The sequence below is a fragment of the Saccopteryx bilineata genome, chromosome 4 (genome assembly GCF_036850765.1).
Source record: "Saccopteryx bilineata isolate mSacBil1 chromosome 4, mSacBil1_pri_phased_curated, whole genome shotgun sequence".
Taxonomy (NCBI): Eukaryota; Metazoa; Chordata; class Mammalia; order Chiroptera; family Emballonuridae; genus Saccopteryx; species Saccopteryx bilineata.
In genome coordinates this window covers 39,332,978-39,354,839 of record NC_089493.1, presented here as the reverse complement: position 1 = coordinate 39,354,839, position 21,862 = coordinate 39,332,978, and the positions used below count along the sequence as shown (strand labels likewise).

At 44.8% G+C, this 21,862-nt stretch overlaps 1 protein-coding gene across 2 annotated transcripts in view; it reads left to right on the top strand.

The window, feature by feature from the left end:
- Positions 1–21,862, top strand: part of PRKCH (protein kinase C eta) — a 286,597-nt gene that overhangs the window by 150,695 nt on the left and 114,040 nt on the right. For both annotated transcript variants that reach the window (XM_066276900.1, XM_066276899.1), the window contains exon 10: positions 5,670–5,824. In XM_066276900.1, the coding sequence (XP_066132997.1) occupies positions 5,670–5,824 (155 nt within the window). The remainder of the gene's footprint in view (positions 1–5,669; positions 5,825–21,862) is intronic.

Below are 21,862 nucleotides of genomic sequence, written 5' to 3'. Positions count from 1 at the left end.
TCCTCCTTCTCCCTGTCCATGTGTGTATTCGTTCATCTGAGTGAAATGTCATTTCACTTGTTCCCACCGTGGAGGCAGCCTTGGCTCCCTAACTTCGGTTTCCTCATTTCCTGCCTAAATTAAAGCACCTCCACCTCAGTTCAGCTTCCTGCAAAAGAGAGTGTGGGAGGCCCCGCTTGGCCTCACCAGCTGTGTGCAGGGTGGCCAGCAGTTCCCCACAGGACCAGGCCAGGGCAGTTCTCTGAGAAACGGGGCTATGAACTGAACAGTCAGCTGCCAAGGTGTCGAGCACAGTGACCCCAAGGGAACTCATCTCTGGCTCCTTCCCCTCCACGGTCACCCTCCTGCGACAGTGTCGTCTTGTCATAGGCACCGTCTTAGCACATCACTTTCATCAACCCAGCTGTTTTGTCTTGAACTTTTCTTCATGCAGTCGCCATCAGTATTACCTCCTGAACAACAATCCTTATTAGGGGCGTAGGGAGTGCACCCTGCTTATACTGGCAGCCACTAACAGTTCAGCAGTTCAGGGGATATTTTTATCCCCTTTGGCCTGGGGCAGTAACAGTCCTGAACTGATAACAGGCTACCGACTTGGCCCAGGCTACAGCGGGTTAATAGAGCCAGGCAGGTGATGACAGGAATTCTATTATTAACCAGGCACCAGCTCTGTGGCATCCCGGTAACTCACACCGGCAGGGTGTGGGGCAAAGGGATTTCTGAGCTGCTTTTATTGCCCCAGGTGTTCTACACCTGTTTTAATGACTTGCCTTTCTGGTTGGTTAACTCAGGGACAAAAGAGAGGAAGGGACAAAGGACTGGGCTTTAGAACTAGGGTTAAGCCAGTCTCTGAGACCTTAGATTTCTACCATGCAGGTTAGGGCAAAATGGACCAGAGGCCTCAGGGACAGCTAGGCAGATGTCCAGGCTCAGGTTATGGGAGGCTGGACCTTAGAAACACTAGGACGGTTGTCTTCACGGGCTTAGCTGCCTACACAAACTTCAATGCAGAGGCAGCGGCCCTCGCTATCCCTGCCCGGGGTGGGCTTTGGAAGCTCTTCCCTGCTCCAGAAGTGACTCCCAACAACCTTAATCCATCCTGCCTGCATCCCTACACGTAGGAATCCCAGAAATGCTTCCTCTCATTGTTTCACAGTGGAGTTTGGGAAGCATGACCTAGTGCTTGTCATCAGCGAGACCAGTTCTCGAACAGCGCGCTCGAGAGGGGAGTTGCAGGCCGAGGTTATCTGCCGCCTCCTTTCCGAACTTCGGATACAGGCCTCTCTGCTTGGTAAAAGGGGGATCGCTACGAGGGAAAGGTTTCCTTCGGGTTGATGGGATTCATGCCAAGGAGTAACGCTTAGCTGGAGTGACTTGTGTTCGTAGCTAATGTTTTATTACATGGTGGGTCCCAGCACTGACTGGAGTCTTTCTCAAGCTGGGCCCCATACTGCCACCTGTTTCAGCTTGGACCCTGGGCCTGTAATTGTGGTAGAGACCACTAGGTGAGTGAGTATGGCTATTACCACGACCGCATCCTGCAGTTCTCCATTGTGGGTGACCCGGGCATGGGTGAAAGGCAGCACCCTAACTAGCCTTTTGCTTTTTCCACCAACACCTGACTAGGAAAGTAGCGGTACGCACTACAGTGAGGCCCCACACTCGGCGGCCTCAGCGCTTGCGCTGTCTCCCCTTTGCAGTCACTGCATCCTGCCTCGTACTGGACAGACCTGTTCACTCACTCTGCTCCCTCCCCACTCCATCCCCATTCCAGCCTGACTTGTACATCCACATCCTCCAAGCTGGAGAATTGGCTCCTCTTAGCACCTTTTTCAAATCCCAGCCCCAGCTGCCTCTGCTCTGTGTCCTGTGACACCCTCTCTGCCCCTCCACTGTGCTTAGCACCCTGGGGTGGCGTGCTCTATCTACAGATACGTATCCACATATCTGTGAGCCTCCTGAGAGCACGCGTGGGATTGCATTCATTTTACAACACTGCCTCCCCCCCCAGGGCCTGGCATAGTGTGTGCTTAGAAAATATCCCTCCTTGTTGAGAACCTTAGAGGAGGCATGCAAGGTCTCTGAAAGCCTCAGTAAGCCTGCAGACCACAGCTCAGACCATGTTCTCCCCGCAGGGCCCTGGGAACACACTAGAGCCAGGTTAGTCTCATTTTGGATGTCGTTCCAACAAGGCAGATGGATGAGCCGGTGACTCTGGGCATCAGAAAGACCACTAGGGGAGAAGGTGGTGAAGAGTGACCCGTAATAGTGGCAGCAGGGGAGGTGAAGGCCCCCTTTGCACAGCCACTTCCCTACGCCCCCTGCCGGTCACGGCTCTCAGACAGGCTCAAACTACCGTTTCCCGGTGCCATCCTTCAGCTTCCAGATGAAAATTAGAAAACTGAGGAGGAAGTCCGTATGCCTTTGGTTTGTTTCTCATTATAAAGGTAATTCACACTTATCATAGAAACCTTCAGAGATACCGAAAAGAACAAAGAATAAATGTCATCCCAGATCCCATAACCGAAAGCTGACTTCTGTCACTCTCTAGATTTTTTTTTTTTTGGGGGGGGGGGGGGTCTTTTTTTTTTTTTTTTTTAGTCCTTTCTCTGCACATCTGCATCTTTGGCTATAACTGAAATCATTCACATTTATGATTTTTTTCTTAACTGAGAACATCTTTACGGTCACCAACAGCAGCAGCCACTGCTGTTCATCGTACATACTTTCTAGAGGCCGGCCTTGAGGACATGCTTAATGACATTTTATTTCTGAAATAGGCCCTCACTCCCCTTACTCATCACCGTTGCCTCCCCCTCATGATGAGCAGATCTCCTCTGCAAGAAGCTGCAAACTGTTGCTGTTTATCTCTGCTGCCAGAGAAATGTCGGAGGAATCGCTGCGGAATTTTCACTGCTACGGCAGCAATTTTAAATAAGAGACGTGCGTGTAAACAGGGTTTCCACACAGCAAGAACATTTGGCTAAGTGATAAACATGTTTTTATTTTTCTGCCTTGTGACATTCTGTTAGGTCCTTGGTAGGATGGACCATTACTTTTCGTTAAATATTATATCTTGGCTGGCTCGCCTCCACTTCCTGCTTGCTTAGAGTTGCATGTAAGCCCAAGAGCTTGTGAGTAGTACCCCGTGTTCTGGGTGGCACCAGACGGGAGTTTAGAAATGAGGCTGAATGAAAAGAAACCTGTATTTTCAGCCCTAAAGCATATGACCTCTTTGCTGTGCATGGCAGGTGCACATGCCTCCTCACCCCCACCCCCATTATCTGGGAATCGGCTTCCAGGGCTGCAGGTGGAGCTTTGAAAAGAGGAGAAGGAACAGGATTAGGAGAAAGTATTTCCTCTTCCCAGATCTGGAGTTTAGCCCAGCGTCTGACTTGTCAGACTCGAGATAGGAGAGTGATTTGGGGGAAACCGGAAATGGATGCGGTTTCCCTTGGAATGGCCTCATCTGTTTGATGCCTACTGCCTTAGCCACCCCAGGCAAGCACACTGGCTTCCGGGATGGGCGCTCACCTACTGACCCTGCTCCCACAATCAGGTATTTCTGGCTTTCGGGATTCACATGGCTGTGAGTCAGGGCTACAAAGAAGGTGAACAGGCTGGCTACACAAAAATGTGTAAGACTGACCTATTTGCTGTGCCGTGCTTCAGGGCAGCTTTACGACATGGGTCATCGTCACCCCCACCCCACCCGCCTCGGCCACCCCTCCAAATCCACACATCAGCATAACAGCAGCCTGTGTGGACACAGCTCTTAAACCGTCCAGATGGCATGCTTAACCTTTCCCCCATTCCTGCTAACCCGTTCATCCCACCTCAATCCTTCCCACATGAGTATGGACCACCACCGCTCACCTGAGCCTAGCCCACCCAACTCTGCCTCTCCCCCATTGCCAGTCACACTCCTGCGAAGGCCATTAGCTTAGTCAGACAGCTTGCTATATTTCATTTTCTGTTGACTCATATTGGCCAACCTTGAGAATTATTGCTGTGTTGTTGTTTGTTGTTTGTTTTTGTGGGTGTGGATCTTGTTTCTCCCTCTCCTGTTAAGAGGGAGGTGTTTCATAGATACAGGGGAATTTTTTTCCCCCTTCTAATTATGGCCTTTAAAATCAGGACTAGTTGTAGCGTCCTCTGATTGGGGTGGGCGTGATTAAACCAGCAATGAATAGGTGAGCAGGAACACACACAGTCTTTGCTCACAGCTCAGTCGTAACACTCAGTGCAAAGCTGGTGGCGCTTGAAACCACAAATAAAGATGGATTCTGTGCATACTCATCCTCTGTGAACTGGTAAGATACCAATTTCCTTACAAAATGACATCTCACCCTCCCTCCTAGCTCAGGAAGGGCTGATTCTTAATTGCACTTGTCGTGCAGGTGTTAGCTTTGTGCCGCTTGCTCAGGAAGACCCCCAAGATCCCCGAGCACATGACCAGAACTCATTGCGTCCTCCACATTTCCTTCACAAGATTTACTAGAATTTGTCAATTTGCTTTTGTTTAGATGATGTTTTTGTGTTTGTTTGTTTGTTTGTTTTAGTAATGTGTGTCTCCCACACCGTACTGCATATGGGTAGAGGCTGTGTCTGTTTACTCTGTTGGGGTCCCAGCACCTAATTTAACACCTGGACAACCTGGGACTCATAAATATTAGTGGGAGGAAGTGAGGAAATCCATTGATCTTAGAGGCTCCTGAAACAGAGCGTTTTACACTGTCAGTCTTGGAGACAACACTTTTTAGTTGAGACGTAAACATTTCTTTCATTAAGCAGTCTTACTTCCCACAGCACTATTCACGCCACTTGCACAGTACTTAGTACACAGTATCAATCCCTTTCTTTAAATTTTTTATTAATTTTTTTAGAGGAGAGAGAGAGAGTGGGGGCAGGAGCAGGAGGCATCCACTCATAGTAGTTGCTTCTGGCATGCGCCTTGACTGGGCAAGCCTGGGGTTTTGATCAACCCCTTTTTAAAGAGCGATTTCACTTGCTGGGTTGAGAATTCCTTCTAGTTAGAGATGGCATCTCCCACTCCCGACTCAGGAATCTTCCAATGGGTTAAATGGGATTTTGAATATTGGGGCGACTCTGAGGCTGTCATTAGACTGATGTTTGGCTGATTTGTCCAAAGCCTTTCTCCTTCTCTGCGATTGTTCTCTGCCCAGGGGTGATGGCTAGAGCACTGTCAGATGCCCCTTACTTCTTATCAGCCCTGAATGTTCCAAGTGAAAGGCACGTACTACCTTTCAACATCTGTTGTTCTCTTCCAGCTTACAAAAAAATGCCTTGCTTTGGGTAGAGAGAGCAGCAGTGTCCTCACTTTACCAATGTTGAAGGTCCAAAAAGATTAAGCTCAAAGTTACAGGGCATTTGAGGTGCAGAGCTGGAACTAGAACCAAAGGCTTCTGATGCCTTCTCTAGTTTTTATTGAATGTAGAAATTCAAGGCTGTGTGGATTACCTAAAGGAGATCCAGGCAGTACGCCCTACCTCCACCCAGGGATCTAGTCCCACCAGACCCATCCTGCTTTGCCCGGACATCCTGTCAGAGTGTTCCAGCAAGTACCTCCCTCTGACAACCTCTTCTCCCCAGGCTACTTCCCAAGATAACCCGGTGCTGATCGGATCCTCTCTTGTGCTTGTAATCAGGATCGACTGTTTTTTGTGATGGAGTTTGTGAATGGGGGCGACCTGATGTTTCACATTCAGAAGTCCCGTCGTTTTGACGAAGCACGAGCTCGTTTCTATGCAGCAGAAATCATCTCTGCGCTCATGTTCCTACACGACAAAGGCATCATCTACAGGTGAGTCCCTTTCGCTGGTACTGCCTCCCATCATTCATAACCTGTTCGCTCTCCTGGCTGAATCCGGCCTTCCATTTCTCTTGCTGTAGAAATCTTTTGGGAATTAAATTCACAAGGGTTTGAGTGTCCATTAGAATAAGTGAATAATGCAGCTATCAACGTTGCCTGCAAAGTCAAACTCGTTCATAAAACAGGCTTGAGAGTCTGGGAAGACTATTCATGAATTTGCTCAGCTGGCATTTGGTAAGGGCCTGTTAACACCAAATTCTTCAGGGTGCTGAACATGTTGCTCTCTCTCTCTTTATTTTAATGTTGGAAGCAATTCATTCCATTTTTAAAATCCATACCTACACAGATGGGTGTGGATAACTGTTATGCTAAGTTGTTGTGATAAGAATCACAGTTAGAAAAGATGGAGGCTCATGAGTGGTTCTCAACTTTTTAAGGCTGGTTCTCAAACTTTTTTAAGTCGGGGCGCATTTAAAATCCTACAAATAATTGTAGGCATACTATATACAGATTTCTGAGAAATATGTTATAATAATTAAGTCAGATATTAAAGAAAAAAATATAAAGTCCAAGCATGCTTTTATGGTAATTAAACAAAATAAATATGACAAAATTAAATTTATTCTGACATTTAAAAAACATTTTTATGTTACATTTTTCGAGTTATGCTTTTTGGAATTTGTAAAAAAGAGGGGTTAAAAAATGTTATCTTTATATATAGAGAGAGATACATTCTTAGTAAGATTTAGTAAATTCGGCATGTCCCGGCACAAATGTGTTAAGTTTTTTCATTCTTGTATTTATGAGAAATATGAACCTGATGTGTCCTAGCGATTTCTTCAATGTTTGGGCATATGTTTGAAAGGCAGACTCTCATTTCCTCGTCAATACATTGAAGAATTCCCTTCTTTTTATTTTTAATTGTGTTGAGGGTAGAAAATCCTAATTCACATAAATAAGATGTTGAAAATTGTAGTAAAATGTTCAAAGCTTTTTTAGATATTGCCACATATTCTCCTTTTATAGAAATCCAAAAGGCCTCAAGAGACAATTCTTTATGTTTAATCATCGATCCAAAACCCCCACCATACATATCTTAACTTTACACCAAACAAAGGATAGAAGAAACTTGCCTCCAGTCTTTCCGGGGGACATGGGGGATAGTGTAAACAATCCAGCACCACAGCTTAACAGCCTTTTGCAACCTAATCAGGCAAGTGAGGTGGGAGGTTGGGCAGACTGGCAGTGTACAGCCAATGCCCCACACCTCTGTCCCCAAAAATCTAAATTCCAAAAACCCTGTTGGTTTTTTGGTCCCCAACAGGCACATATTCGTCTGTAATACCATAGGGGACACCTGGAAACCTTCTAGGGTGAACCAGGGTGCCCTGGCGCACACTTTGAGAACCATTGCTCTAAGAGGTAAACTGCACATGGGCAATGTCCTGCTTGACTATATTTCTCATTGGGAGTCTCCTCCTAAATATTTGATTTCATTTCACGACGCACAGTCCTTTCATGATAGTTTACCATGCATTGAAAGGGCTTGAAATCTGGTTGATGTTGTTAGAGCTCAAGAAATAGCAGATGAAAGTTTAGTCAGACAGAAGGAGGTTGGGTAAGGTGGGAAATGTTATTGTCGTCAGTATCAAGCAATTGTTATTCTTTTTTTTTTTTTTTTAATTCAGTGAGAGGTGGGGAGGCAGAGACAGACTCCTGCATGTGCCTTGACTGGGGTCCACCCAGAAAGCCCACTAGAGGGTGATGCTGTGCCGTTCTGGGGTGTTGCTTTGTTGCTCAGCAACTGAGCTCTTCTTAGTGCCTGATGCAGAGGCTATGGAGCCATCCTCAGTGCCCAAGGCCAGCTTGCTCCAATCAAGCTATGTCTGCAGGAGGAAAAAAAAAAGAGAAAGAGAGAGGAAGGAGAGGGGAAGGGGTGGAGAAGCAGATGGGCGCTTCTCCTGTGTGCCCTGGCCGGGAATCGAACCTGGGACATCCACATGCCGGGCTGACGCTCTACCACTGAGCCCACTGTCCAGGGCCAATAGTCATTCTTAAATTTTCCTATTTTCCCTGTTGCCACTGTTCTCCCACTCTTTAAACCACATTCTAACTTAGTTGCCACATATACTCTTCATTTCCTCTTCAGATGCACTAGTTGCTGTCTTTTAAGAAAAATTCTCTCTTTTATAGTAAGAGCATGAATGTCAGCATAAAGAATTTTCTGATTGAAATTTGGTATTTATTAGCCTTGCTCAGAGCTCTTCCGTTTGTGAGCTCATGACAGAAGTGACATCATTATCCAAGTGCAGGAGAGTTTTGACAACAGTGGATCTTCTTTAATATCCCACAAGTCAAGATAGGAAGAGAGGAGGGGACCAGTAACGGTCGTAGCAGGACTGGCTGCTAGTGCCCAAAAGAAAGGAAAAGAAGGAGGAAAACAGGCACTCTACAGAAATGTCTTCTAGTTCATTCCTGGTGCAAACCCCAGGAGCCTCAACTGGAGGTAGCCACACCCCAGCAGTGAGGTCGAGAAGGGGGTACGGAGCTGGGAGCCAGGCTGCATGACTGGGAGAGGGAATCATCCTTTCAAAAATTCTCAGGAATCTCCACTCATTCCTGAGTTGTGGAGTGGCCCTGTGCTGTGGGCTTCTGTGTGTGTGTGTGTGTGTGTGTGTGTGTGTTTTTCCAAAGTGAGAAGTGGGGGTCGGGGAAGGGGGTTAGGGGGTTGGCAGACAGACAAATTCCTGCATGTGCCCGACCGGGAGATCCACCCAGCATGCCCACCAGGGGGTGATGCTCAGCCCATCTGGGGCATTGCTCCGCTTCAGTCGGAGCCATTCTAGCACCTGAGGTGGAGGCCATGTTGTCATTCTCAGCGCCCCGGCCAACCTTGCTCCAATGGAGCCTTGGCTGCGGGAGGGGAAGAGAGAGACAGAGAGGAAGGAGAAGGGGAGGAGTGGAGAAGCAGATGGGTGCTTCTCCTATGTGCCCTGGCCAGGAATCAAACCCAGGACTTCCACATGCTGGGCTGACACTCTACTGCTGAGCCAACCGGCCAGGGCCACTGTGGGCTTCTTAACCAGGCACGATGTTCTCCTGGAGCCTGTGCTGTGGAATTTTCCCTGTCTCCACATTCTACCCAGTGCATGATCGGCGAGATTTGCTGATACAGTCTCTGATGGGGGAGGTTTTCAGAGCTCTCCCTGGTGGTGGTGTCTCACCCTGGGCCCTGAGTTCATTTTCCCTCTCCTTTCCATGGCTTGTCCATCCATCTCTGCTCAGTTTACCCCAGAGAGAGCCTTCCCTATATTTAATTTGTAAGAACAGTGACTTCCTCACTAGACAGAGACTTCTATTATAAATCAAAATAATGGTAACAATGGCAACAGCAGCTGAAATAAGCACTTGTTACAGGCTCAGCACTTTACCTGCATTTATTTCTCCCTGAATCCTCCTAACAGTATTATTCTACAACAATAACATTATTCATGTTATTTAAATGAATAACTGTGTCTTAGATAGGTTTAATAACGAGACCACTAACTGGTATTGAAGCCAGAATTCAAACTATCTCTTTAAACCCTGGGCTACAGTGTCCCCTCAGGAGAGACTTCCATATTAGAGTGCCACGAATGCATGGCTTCTTGCATCCCCCCTGGTGATTGGGCAATTTAATTCATGCATAGGAGGCAGAGTGAGTATCCTAGTCCATTTGGGCGGCTTACAAGAAAATACCACAGACTGGGAGGCTTATGAACAACAGAAACTTATTTCTCATGGCTTTGGAGGCTGCAAGTCTCAGATTGGGGTGCCAGCCTTGATTTCATGTCTGGGGACAGCGATTCTTTTTGCTATGCCCTCACATGGCAGGATGGGCTAGGGATCTCTATATCTCTGTAAGGGTACTAATTCTACTTATGAGGGCTCCACCCTCTTGACCCACCTCTCAAGGCCCACCATCATCTTTGGGGGTTGAATTTCAACATATGAATTTTGAGGGGCTGGACTTTGGGGGAAGGACACAAATATTTAGACCACAGTAACAAGGAAAAGCAGTAAGGCTAACTTCATTTTCTCAAGTACTGAGAGGCTCCCCTTAAGCACCACGTCACCTTGCTGGGAGGCAGCCAGCTTGCTCTCCCGTGTAGGATGTGACCCCTTCTGCGTTGACGTGTTTTATATGAAACATATCAAAATATGGAGGACGGACACTAAACCGATGTGGTTTCTGGTGATGCAATATCAGCCCACATCTTGAGAAATTTTATTGCAATTCCTGGTTTTATCTGTGGTCCAGTCCTGAGAATTTATTTTAATTTACTCTGTCTTGAATCCCATGTGCAGGCTCTAACTGCTGAGGTTGACTTTGAAGGGAGCACATTGAATTAGGATAGATCCAAATGCTATTTTTATCCTGTAGATTTATTTCACAGGATGGTTCCATTCCAGTCAGCGTCCTGGCCTGAGAGCAGAGTCTTAAGGATAAGCCTTTGAAAGCCAAGTCCTTGGAGTTCCCACACAGTAAAGGGCATACTTAAGTCATAAGGGGTGTGAATTTGATCCAGAAAGCACAGTGAGGAACTTACGAGCATCAGACAGCCTCTTTTATCGTACATGTCCCAGGATGGCCTTTATCAGAGCTTGAATGATCTTTTTCTTTTTAGCAAGTGAGAGAGGGAGAGACCAGCAGGGAGAGAGATGAGAACCATCAACTCATAGTTGCATTCTTTAGTTGTTCATTGATTGCTTTCTCATACGTGCCTTGACCATGGGGCTTAAGCCAGTGACTGAGCTTCAAGCCAGCCACCATGGGATCATGTCTATGATCCTACATTCAAGCTGGCGACTCCGTGCTCAAGCTGGTGTGCCTGCGCTGAGGCAGATGAGCCCACACTCAAGTGGGCAACCTCAGGGTTTCGAACCAGAGACCTCAGCACCCCAAGTCTACGCTCTATTCACTGCACTACCACCAGTAAGGCAGAGCTTAAATGATCTTAATGATCTTTCTGGAGGATGTCTCTGACCGATCCAAACAGAGTTGTTGTTGTTTGTTGTTTGGGAGGGTTTTTTTTGTTTGTTTGTTTTTTGTTTGTTTTTTGCAGAGGTGTTTCTTTTCTAGCAAACTACAAAGGTACCATCTGCAAGTTATTGTTCAGTTGGACTTTAAAAGGTAGTAATTTAGGCTCCCTCTGACTTGACTTTCTTCTCTCTCTTTGCTAGCCATGCCTGTGAGAGAGGAGATGGGTCAGTTACATTTCTGTGCTTTTCCACTTGTGTTCTGACCCTGGTTCTCAGTGTGTTCATTTGTATTTCATGAAGGAACAGAAGCCCAGTTCCCAGGAGATACAGCAAGAGAAAGGTCTGTCTCATTGCCTTTGGTTGGAAGGTCTGGAGCCTACCATGGGCCAGAGACCAAGAAGAGAGGGCTGAGAAGAAAGCAGTCAGTGAGTCACTTTGCTAAGGGAAAAAAGACTATTTCTCTGTCCTGGTTTGTTGGCTGATTGGGAGCCCAGAGAGTGCTGGTGAATAATTTTACATGGCCACTGACTTTTTCCCAGAGTCAAACCCTACGGAAGTTGGGGAAACAAAAGGAGCATGCATCCCTCTTACCTGCCAGCCAGCAAGGCAGGTGCCATTTTCTGTCATGTTTCATAAGCTGTATTCAGGGGGAATTCAGCCATCGTTAACAGTAACGATCCAGCAGGCATTGGGTTTGCTATTGTGGACAAAGTGTGGGCTGTATTTCAAATACTGTTCAGTGGGGAAGAATTTATAGGAGAGCACAGTTTGTTTTGATCTTCCTCACCTCTTACACTTGTGCTGGACACAGTCCTTGGCACACTGGGTTGTTGGGTACATGACAGTCAATATTTAGTTCTAAAGCTTGTTGAGGTAAGAAGCGTCCAAACCTGTAGAGAATTTTTATGAGTTCATCTAAGCCAAACTGACAGTTATTGGGAAGCAAAATACCAACCGATGAGAAAATGCTCCAGAGAATTTACAGCTTATTTTATACATTAAAATAAAAGGAGGTGACATAGGAAGGCTATGAGAAATCCACTGGGGGTAGGTTAGGGAGGGGGGAGAAAGCCAGATGGGGAGATCCGAGATCGGATGAAGAGAGTCACATACTTCTTTTACGTTGGTGGGAATGGGATCGTTCACAATGAACATTTACAACACAGAGATGTTATGTGCGGAACAGGATCTCAAGGAGGGGTTCTGTGGTCTGGGGCTCCAGTGTGGTGGGTGTGCCCCGAGGGTCTGGAAAAGGAGGCTGACATTCCAAAGGTATGTTATGTTAGATGCAAAAAAACCTTCGACTTACGGTAACGGCTGACCTTTGTCAAGAAAGCTACAGGCCTAGAGTGTGTGCCTGCCCGCCATGATCTTGATCCGCTTTTAGTTAAGAATTTTTATGTTCAGACCATTCTATGTGGGTGCTTTCAGTCTCTGAGTTTGTAGGACCCACCATGTGCCCTCCCCTGAGCTTGTCAGGTTTAGCATGTGGCCTCAAGTGCTTACTGTGGCCATTTGCTCTTATTTTTCAGCTGTGGAACTGGCCTGCAGAGGCTAACTGATGGTACTTGTATACTTACGTAGTATAGTACTTTCATAGAGAATTACCTTTGAAATCTCCTCAAATCAAGAGAACAGTCTTCACCTAATTTGACTTTTAGCACTATCCCAAGATGAGATATGCCAAGCTAGGCTCTGAACACAACTGTGGGATCTGTATGAATATACCAATCTCTAACATAATCTGACTCTTGTTTCTTGAGGATATCATAAGGACCATCAAGTGCCTTGCTGACTCCAGATACCTGGGTGTTCTGAAGTTCGCTGAGCATAGCTTTGCTCAGAGAGCCCACTGTGAGGGACCTCTGTGAGCGTTGCTTCTCGTGTAAGAATTCACAAGTCTTATGTTTCCAAATCAGTGTGCCTGCTGGGTCAGTGATGAATCTCACATGCTTGTGTCATTGCTCTCTGGTGTCTTCCTCTTCCCCTCCTGAAAACTGTGGCAGAGTGTTTCTGATTCCCATCTCCTGGCATCTTTCTTACTCCTCTACTTCCTATCGGCAGACTTTCAGAGAGTCCCCAGATGTCCTTTATTTGAACCCGGAACTTGGGACTCCTACTCTTACCTTGCCTATATGGGAATTCAATTCCATTCATTCTAGGGAGAAAAGCCTTCTTCTTAGGTGAAGATGACAGTCAAATTTAGGTTGGTTTTCCCTTTGCCATCTGAGCACATCAGTCCTTCTGCTCTGAGAAGCGGCTCGGCTATTTCTTTCTCAGCTTGCTGCAAAGACAGCTGTGAATTGCCCTTTGTTATTTTCATGTGACAGAGATGATGTGCTAGCCATGGAATTCTCAGTGCCTTACTCACTTTCACATCGGATTTTGACTGTGAGCCCTGACCCAGGTTGTTACTGGAATTCTGAACTTTTTAAGAGATGATGTGCTAGCCATGGAATTCTCAGTACCTTACTCACTTTCACATTGGATTTTGACTGTGAGCCCTGACCTAGCTTGTTACTGGAATTCTGAACTTTTTAGTCGTGTTCCTGTCTCCCTTCTTCTTAGCTTGTCATGCTTGCTCTGCCAAATGGTAGCCTCACCAGTGCCTATTCTTCCACTGTCACCAGAAAGTGACTTCAATCCTTGACTCCTGAGATCCATTTTTCAACGATTTGATGGACAGCTCAGAGACTTTCCAGTTTATTAGCATAGCTGCCCTTTCCCCCAGAGACTTTCCAGCTTATTAGCATAGCTGCCCTCCCCCCCCCCCCCCGAATGAAACCCCTTGGCCACTTTTCTCCTCCCTCACACAACCTTCGGAGATGGTTTACAAATATTTTTTGAACATCAACTCTCGGCCAAGAATATGATACAATGATGAGCAAAAACAAAAATGCTCTCTTGTGGAGAGTATGGTCTAGTGAAGCAGAAAGACATCACTCCAATAATCATTCTAATAGAAAAGTCTAGCCATGGAGAAGAGGAATGCACCTCTAATAGGGTGGTTTGGCTTGGTCGTGACTCTTGAGCTGAGGTAACTATTGAAGAGGGAAGGAAAGAACATTCAGGATAAAAAAAAAAAGCAAATGCAGGTGCCCAGTGTCAGCAGGAAGCGTGGCAAGTTCAAGGGCTTTTAAAAGCTAGAATAGTTGGAGACTACGAGACATATCTTCCCACAGTTGGCATTTCATTATTCTAGAATTTTCACAGTCATCCAGTGGGTTCGAGAGTTTAGTTGGCACTCCTTGTAAATAATTTATTTGAAAGGTAAGGCTGGTCATGTTGCCAATCCCTGGGGGAGCCATCCATTCACAGTGAGTTCCTTGTGTCCAGTTCCATGTGTTTATCTTCAGCAATGGAATTATAACGTATCAGACTCAGGTAAGACCTCCAGGAGAGTAAGTACCTGGTGCCAGATTCTCCTTTACAGCTGAGGGAATTCAGGTCAGCAACATTCAGATAGTAAGCTGCTTCTCAGAATGGATGTTTTCTTTTTTTTTTTTTTTTTTTAAATACTTTATTGATTTTACAGAGACGGGAGAGAAAGGGGAGCATGGAATGGGAAGTAACAACTCATAGTTGTTTCAGGCTAGTTGTTCATTGCTTGCTTGCGGTATGTGCCTTGACCAGGGAAGCCCGGGGTTTCGAACCGGCAACCTTGGCATTCGAGGCTGAAGGTTTATCCACTGCGCCACCACAGGCCAGGCAGAATGGATGTTTTCTTAGGATGGCTCACTTACAATTTGTTTTCCATCTCCCTCCCTCCCAAAAAAAAGATACATTTTTTTAGAAGATTTTTATTTCCATTTTCAAACTTACTACAGACATGAAGAGCTAGCTAATCAAGTCACCTGGAGGCATTTGATACTGTTTATTCCATTTCAATGATGAAAATGCATTTGAGTTCAGGACATATTTACAGAGCTCCCATTTGTGTTAGGAGGTGTAGATACAAAATGAGTAGATTTGCTCTCTGCCCTTTGATGCTCTTTCTGTGGTGGGTGGAAGAGATGGCTCCTAAGTAGGTAAGGGCACATAGGTTCTAAAATTGGAGTATGTTCAGGGTATTACGGGAGCACAGAGAATGGCCACTTCACCTAAGGTGGGTGCTGGCAGGTAGAACAGACAGGAAGTGGTGACTGGCAGGATCTAGGGGTAAAGAAGAATCCTGGGGTCATTTCCAGGAGTTAATCTAGAAGGTTCAATGGATAATGGTACCGTTAGCTAAAAGAGATTATGAGCCCAGGAAGAGATCTAGGCAGAAGAGAAAGATAGTGATATTTAGAGACATAAACATGTTATGTATCTGAGATACATGCCGCTGGAGATGCTCAATGGACTGATGGATTGAGTCTGGAGCCCCGGGAAGAGGATGGGCTGGAACTAAATATTTGCAAGTCACCAGGACATAGCTGTTAGTTCATGTCAGGGCACTGGGTGAGAGAACCCAACACAAGTGTGTTAAATGGAACAGTGAGCCAAGAACAGAACCCTAGAGAACCAGGCCCCATTAGAAATCTGCCTACGTTTAGTTCCAGGGTTAAAAAAGAAAAAAGGACTTGATATACTGCATTATTTAGAGTTTTCTCCTCAAAGTGCAATTCCATTTAAAATATAATGGTTTATTATAAAAGAATAAAAAAGATCACTCATTTGAAAGTACTTTTGAGACTCAGTATACCAGAGTGGGCAAAGTTGGTTAACAGATGTGAGTAAGCGGAACAGAGTTTATTCTTATATTGTTATTTATTAATTGTTATATTATTTATGTATATTACAACTGTAAGCCTACTTTTGCCAACCTTGAATATTCTCTCAACTAAAAGAATGCTGTGCATGGCTTCAGGTCCTAGGTGCTGGACCCAACTCCGCTTCCTGCTGGCCCCGGGGCAGGCTGCTGAATGCTCTGAGCTCTTTGCCCACGTGTCCACTAGGGGCATTGCTGGCACAGCTTCCCTGTAGGGTGTTGGTGAAGCTCGAATCAGAAGTGAAAATGTGAAAGCCCTTTGAAACATATCAGGTCAGGTTTGCACACATGCGATTAGCCAATTTGGGTTTTTCTACAGCCAAAATTATTCTCAAGACACTTCCTCAGGAATAGGGAATTTTCACAGAAATGTACTTCTAGCTTGTAAAACTGACCCTCCGAAGACCAATCTGTTTACACAGTAAGCTAAAACTGGTGGTACTTTTCTTTCAAATCACACCACTTTCCTGGCATTTTAGCAATAGCTTGGAGTTGTGTATAACTAATGTAATTACTGTGTACTGATCATAAATCCGGAAGGTAGTTTTCTTAGGAAGAGCTGCAGCGTATGGGTCAGATTGTGAGACCTGAAGACCCTATTCTTGCATTCTGTTTTAAATTTCAGCTCTGTCTCCCATGTTTGGGGGGGAAGTAGTAGAACTCGTTTTGAGTTCACTTTTTCCAGTATTGAAGTAAATTTTTGCTTTCCATTGGGGGGAATTTGAGAGCATTTTCAGAACATGAGTGGGGTGACCGTCCTGGTCGCTTAGTCCCAGTAATGCAGTTTCTCAGAGGACCCAGATTCGTGGCGGAAAGAAATGTCAGTCCCTGCAACGTTTGGATTGTCTTCCTGTACTTCATTTGTTAAACCTGGGTACTGGGGCGGGCTCCCCTCATCAGCGCTTGACCTTTTTGCATCAACAAAGGCTGTGGTTATTTGGAACTAATTGATAAATGTGGTAATTGCTCTCAGTGGCTAATGAAATCAGCCCACCCGTTCTGCTCTTCTCCCCACCAAATTGACCCAAGCAACCTATTGCTTCATTATAGTGAAGCACAATCTTGGATTTGTTTGCTAAGCAATAAAGAATGCAGACAGTTGATCTTTAGGTACCAGATAAGCACTGCCATTTGTAAAAAGTAATTTAATTGTGCACTTGAACAAATGCTTAGGAAATGTCTACTCAGTACAAAACAAAGCTTTCTGTCAAGCTGTCAGAAAATAAAAGAGTAAAGAAAGGCCTTGCCCTCCAGCGTGGGGTGTTTGTTCAGTCCTTTAACAGATATATATTGAGCACCTACTGTGCTCCGGGCACTGTTCTAAGCCCTGGGAGCACACAGGAAATAAAGCAGACAAAACTCCTACCCTGCAGGAGCTTACATTCTACCGCAGGTGGTCAAACAAAACGTAAATAGATTGAATGTTGGGGTGATAAACCCTATGGGGAAAAAGCTGTGTAAGAGGAAGACAACGTCTGAGGAGACTGGTTTTAATAGTTCACACAGAGGATTTAGATAGGCATCTCTGATAAGGGATATTTGAGCAGCTGAGCAGAGGCATAAGGTGGTGAGCAAGCAGGTTCCCTGTGCTGATCTGGGGGAGGAGAGTCCTGGGGTGGCTGGAGGAATGGCAGGGATGGAGCCCCTGGGAGGGGGGTGAGCTCTGCAAGGTCAGGGACTGGCAGAGAACAGGGGGCTGGCACAGGTGCGCCAGGACAGAGTGGAGGGAGCTGATCTCTCTCGCCTTTATTCTGCGATATGGAGTAATGGCCACCTGTACTGAGCATGTAAGTCATGAGGCTATATACCTCTGTAAGGAATTTTTATCTGTTTATTTTTAACTTCTTATGACCTCCTCCAAGGCACTGGTGTTATCCTTATTTTACAGATAAGAAAGCTCGAGGCTCTGGGAAGTAAATGACAACAGTTGGGTGTAAGTTATTGAATAACATTGACACCTGAACTTATTAAGGAACTGTATTGTCAAACTAGGCTGTGCAAAAGTATTCCTCTCATAAAAATGTGTCTATATAGTCTTCATTGAGTATATTTTCATCAGAGTAGTTTTCCTCTGTTTATTGTTAAGATGAGTCTTCTTTAATTAATATAAAAGTAACAATATAGTAAGGTTGCAATTTAAAATATAAAAAGCAGTTATGAAATGACCTATAATCCTGCCACTGAAAGATAATTTTTTTCAGGTATATTTTCTTAAAGTCTTTTAAAGAAACAAAATTGAGGTCATACCATATATATATATATATATATATATATATATATATTAACGTTTTTTGGTTTTTTTCTTACCATTTTTCCTACCATAAAATTCATTTACATTCTCTTTCAACCTGATATTAATTGAGACAGAGTGGTCTCTCATATGGACCTACTTAAATTATAGTACATTTCAGTTCATTTACCATTATTAAGAATGATGTGGTCATATCCTTGTGCACAGCTTTTCGGGTCAGTCTTTGATGCTTTCCCTAGAACAGACTGCTGGAGGTATTACTGCTGAGTCAGAGGATGCAAGTATTACAGCTTTCACATATCCCCCCTCCCCCCCCAGCGTCGGAGAGACATAGATTCCAGCCTTGGCTTGCCACTTCCCAGTTGTGGAATTCTGTGCCAGTTTCTTAGCCCCTCCAATGCTCAGTTTCTTCATTGATAAAGTGAAGGTCCCAGAAATGCACACCTGGGGGTAGTTATTAGAATTAAATAGGAGCACACTATAAAGCCTTTCATTGGGCCTGCTGTGTAACAGGTGCTCAGTAATGTTTACTTTTTGAACATTCTTTGGAAAAATACATCAAAGCACATGTTCTAATGATGGGTATTAGTGTTTTCTTTTCAGATCACTTTCCCCCATAGATCTTAAGTGTACAGTTTGATGTATGCTGACAAGCGCAGGCAATATATAATCACTCTGAATAACATATCCAACATTTCCAGCATTCCACAGTCGCCTGGTGCTCCTTCCAGTTAATCCCTAACCACCACGTGGGCAGCCAGGGCTGATTCTATACGGGTGTTACAGGGTGTGAATATCCTCCTCAGGACCTTGAAAGGACAGTCACTTCTCAGTAACATCCTCGCAGGGGAAAGAGGACAGGGCTCTTGAAGGTGACTGCATGCAGGCAGCGGTGATGTGGTCAGAAGGACCCACCCAAAAAGAAGGCCCCTTTTTTAGTTGGGTCCGTCCTCTTGTAGAGAAGACAGTTCCGGGAGGTTAGACACCAGCATGCCTGAGTGTCTGAGGTTATGTAGGTGGTTTTTATTTTCTTCTTTAAGGCTTTTTACATGTTCTCTAATGAACAAATATTGCCTAATAATATTTTTAATAATTTAAAATGTTATTTGCAAAAGCAATCGCAAATGTGATATTGAATATACCCCACTACCCTAGGTTGAGTTTTTCGTATTTTGATAATGTCAAAAATAGGCAACCTGCTGCTATACCAGTTAAATTCTGGCAAGCCCTCATTCACATTCTGGCTGTGAATACCCCTCGTCTGTGAACACCAGTTCTGTAGAAATCCCAGAGTCATTGTTTTAGTCTGCTCAGGCTGCCTAACAAATACTGTGGACTGATTGACTCAAACAACAGAAATTTGGGGGAGGGAATAGGGGAGCTAAATAGTGATGGATGAAGACTTGGAGGGGGGGTGAGCACGATACTGTGTACAGAGAAGTGCTGTAGAATTGGGCCCCTGAAATCTGTATAATTATGTTAACCAGTGTCACTACAATAAATTCAATTAAAAAAACCAATTTTTTTTCCTCACAGTTCTGTAGGCTGGCATTTCAAGGTCAAGGTGCCAGCCGATCGGTTCTGGTGCAGGCTTTCATCCTGGCTTGCTGACAGCTGTCTTCATGCAGTGTCCTCACATGGCTGGCTGGAGATAGACCGGCAGCTTTCTAGGGTCTCTTCTTACAAAGATCACTAATCCCATCATGTGAGACCCACCCTCACGTCCTCATCTAACTCCAGTTACTTCCCAAAGGCTCCATCTCCAAATACTATCACATTGGGGGCAGGGGAGTGTGTCAGTCAGGGCTTCAACATATGAACTTGGGGGATGCAAACATTCAGTTATAGTCATTCATTTGTACTACATGTATTCAGTTTTTAAATGTTTTCTATTACATGAAGCATAGTGCTTTGCAACTACTTAGGTTGGTAGGGCAAAATCTACCAGGAAGTGGTTTCATCCTTAAGGATAGCACCGGCTGGAGCTGAACACAGTGGACTGATTTGAGAAAATAGCTGAGGATTAGATGAAGGCTTTGTCATTCGCTCATTGAGCCGTGCATGTTAATCTCAGGCTCTGTTTTTCAGGGGAGCTGAGACCCAATCCTTTTCCTGGATCCCAGGACAGTACTTAAGTGTGGAAGAAGTAGCCAAGTGGAGCTATTAGTCTGCCTTTTGATATATAGTCTGCAGCAGGTGCCTGAAGGTGGAATTTTTTCCATTGTCTTGCAAATATTAGATATTACTTACACTGAACTTCCTAAGGAGAACTATAACTCGGTGCAAGCACTCTGCTACTGTTTGGCAAAAATGCTCAGGCTTTGATGAATTTCTGGGGTCGGTTGCAAAGAACAGTGATTGAAACCTGACAAGCAAACTGCCCCACACCCTGGACAGTGACATCATTAGGGATTTGGTTCCAGAGGTCTGTGCACACGTGGGAAGGTGGCAGTTTGACTGCATGTCCTTTCATTTCTTCTTCCTTCCTTGGCACGGCTCCTCCAACCTCCACAATCCCCATCCAAACCTGCTCTTCTCCATCCAGAATCACTGTTCTATACCATTCTTCATAATTGGATCAAAACTTATCTATCTGATGTTTCACTGACAAAATTCTAGAGTCTCAGGTTGGAAGGGAGTTCAAAGTTATATACCCTTCTCATTCAAAACATGAATACCTGACCTGCTAAATCAGGGGTCAGGAATCTATGGCTTGTGAGCCAGATGTGGCTCTTTTGATGGCTGCATCTGTCTCGCAGACAAATCTTTAATAAAAAAAATAATAACGTTAAAAATATAAAACATTCTCATGTATTACAATCCATTCATTTCCTACCGCTCATGTTCATGGTTGCGGGTGGCTGGAGCCAATCACAGCTGTCCTCCGGGACAACACCAAATTTTTATTGGATAATGCATGAAGTACACGGGTCGTTGCATCGCTCTCATGGAATACATTTTAAATATGTGGCATTCATGGCTCTCTCAGCCAAAAAGGTTCCTGACCTCTGTGCTAAATAGTCATTTTCCCCACTATACTTAAATACCTCAAAGCAAAAATGAACTTGTTACTTCCACTGTGAGGCATCTTGACTATTGGAAATTTCACCTTTGTATTCACGCAAACTGTGTCTCCCAGTACATCCCGTTCACTGGTCCTGGCCCACCCTTAAACAATAAGCTGAAAAATATAAATCTTCTACAAGAAAGACTCTATATTTAAAAGCAATCTGGCAGTCTAGTTTAATATTATTTAGCGTGATATTGTTCATTCTGGCTGTCTTTTTGCAATCACTTGACTTCTGAGAAATCATAAGCCATCCATGTAGTTTTTCATTCTAGATTCTTGGAGTGATTTCCAGTTAATTTGTTACATTCCTCCTCACTTTTAAAATAAGTGTCTTAACTAGTAACTAAAATAATATGAGCTGTGGTATTAGGGTCTCATGTTACCTCTCCCAGATACAACTCGGCTTTAACTGAATTTTGTCAATGCTGAATATAGGGGTAGCAAGGATGGTGAGAAGTTCATTGTTGGTGTGATCTCAAAATAGGATGTTCAAGGTTTCCTTTTGTGTAGATCTCAGAGGAATTTAACCCCTACTACATTTGTGACTATAGCTTCATCTCTGTGTGCACATGAAAATAGAGAAGGTTGTAGTGAACCCTGGAACCAGGGATCTCTGTCCGCAGTCCACTCTGGAAAGGTGAATGCTTTTCACTCAGATCGGTTGGTGCCTTGTTCCAGGGTGACCTGTCAAAAATGAGTCACAGAATGAACCCAGATATGAAGGTGGAGAAGACAGAGGTTTGAATGCCTCGAGTCAGAGGGACCTGTGGAATTCCTAGTCAAATGATCCATTTCAAAGTCATAACTATCCAGCTAACCTTGTACCACAAGACCCTGAGTTGATTGGCGACAGTGAAAACAGGCAGTATTGACTTACAGTTAAGAGAGGCTTTGGAATCAAACTTGGATTTAAAATTTACCTCCGCAATGTACTAG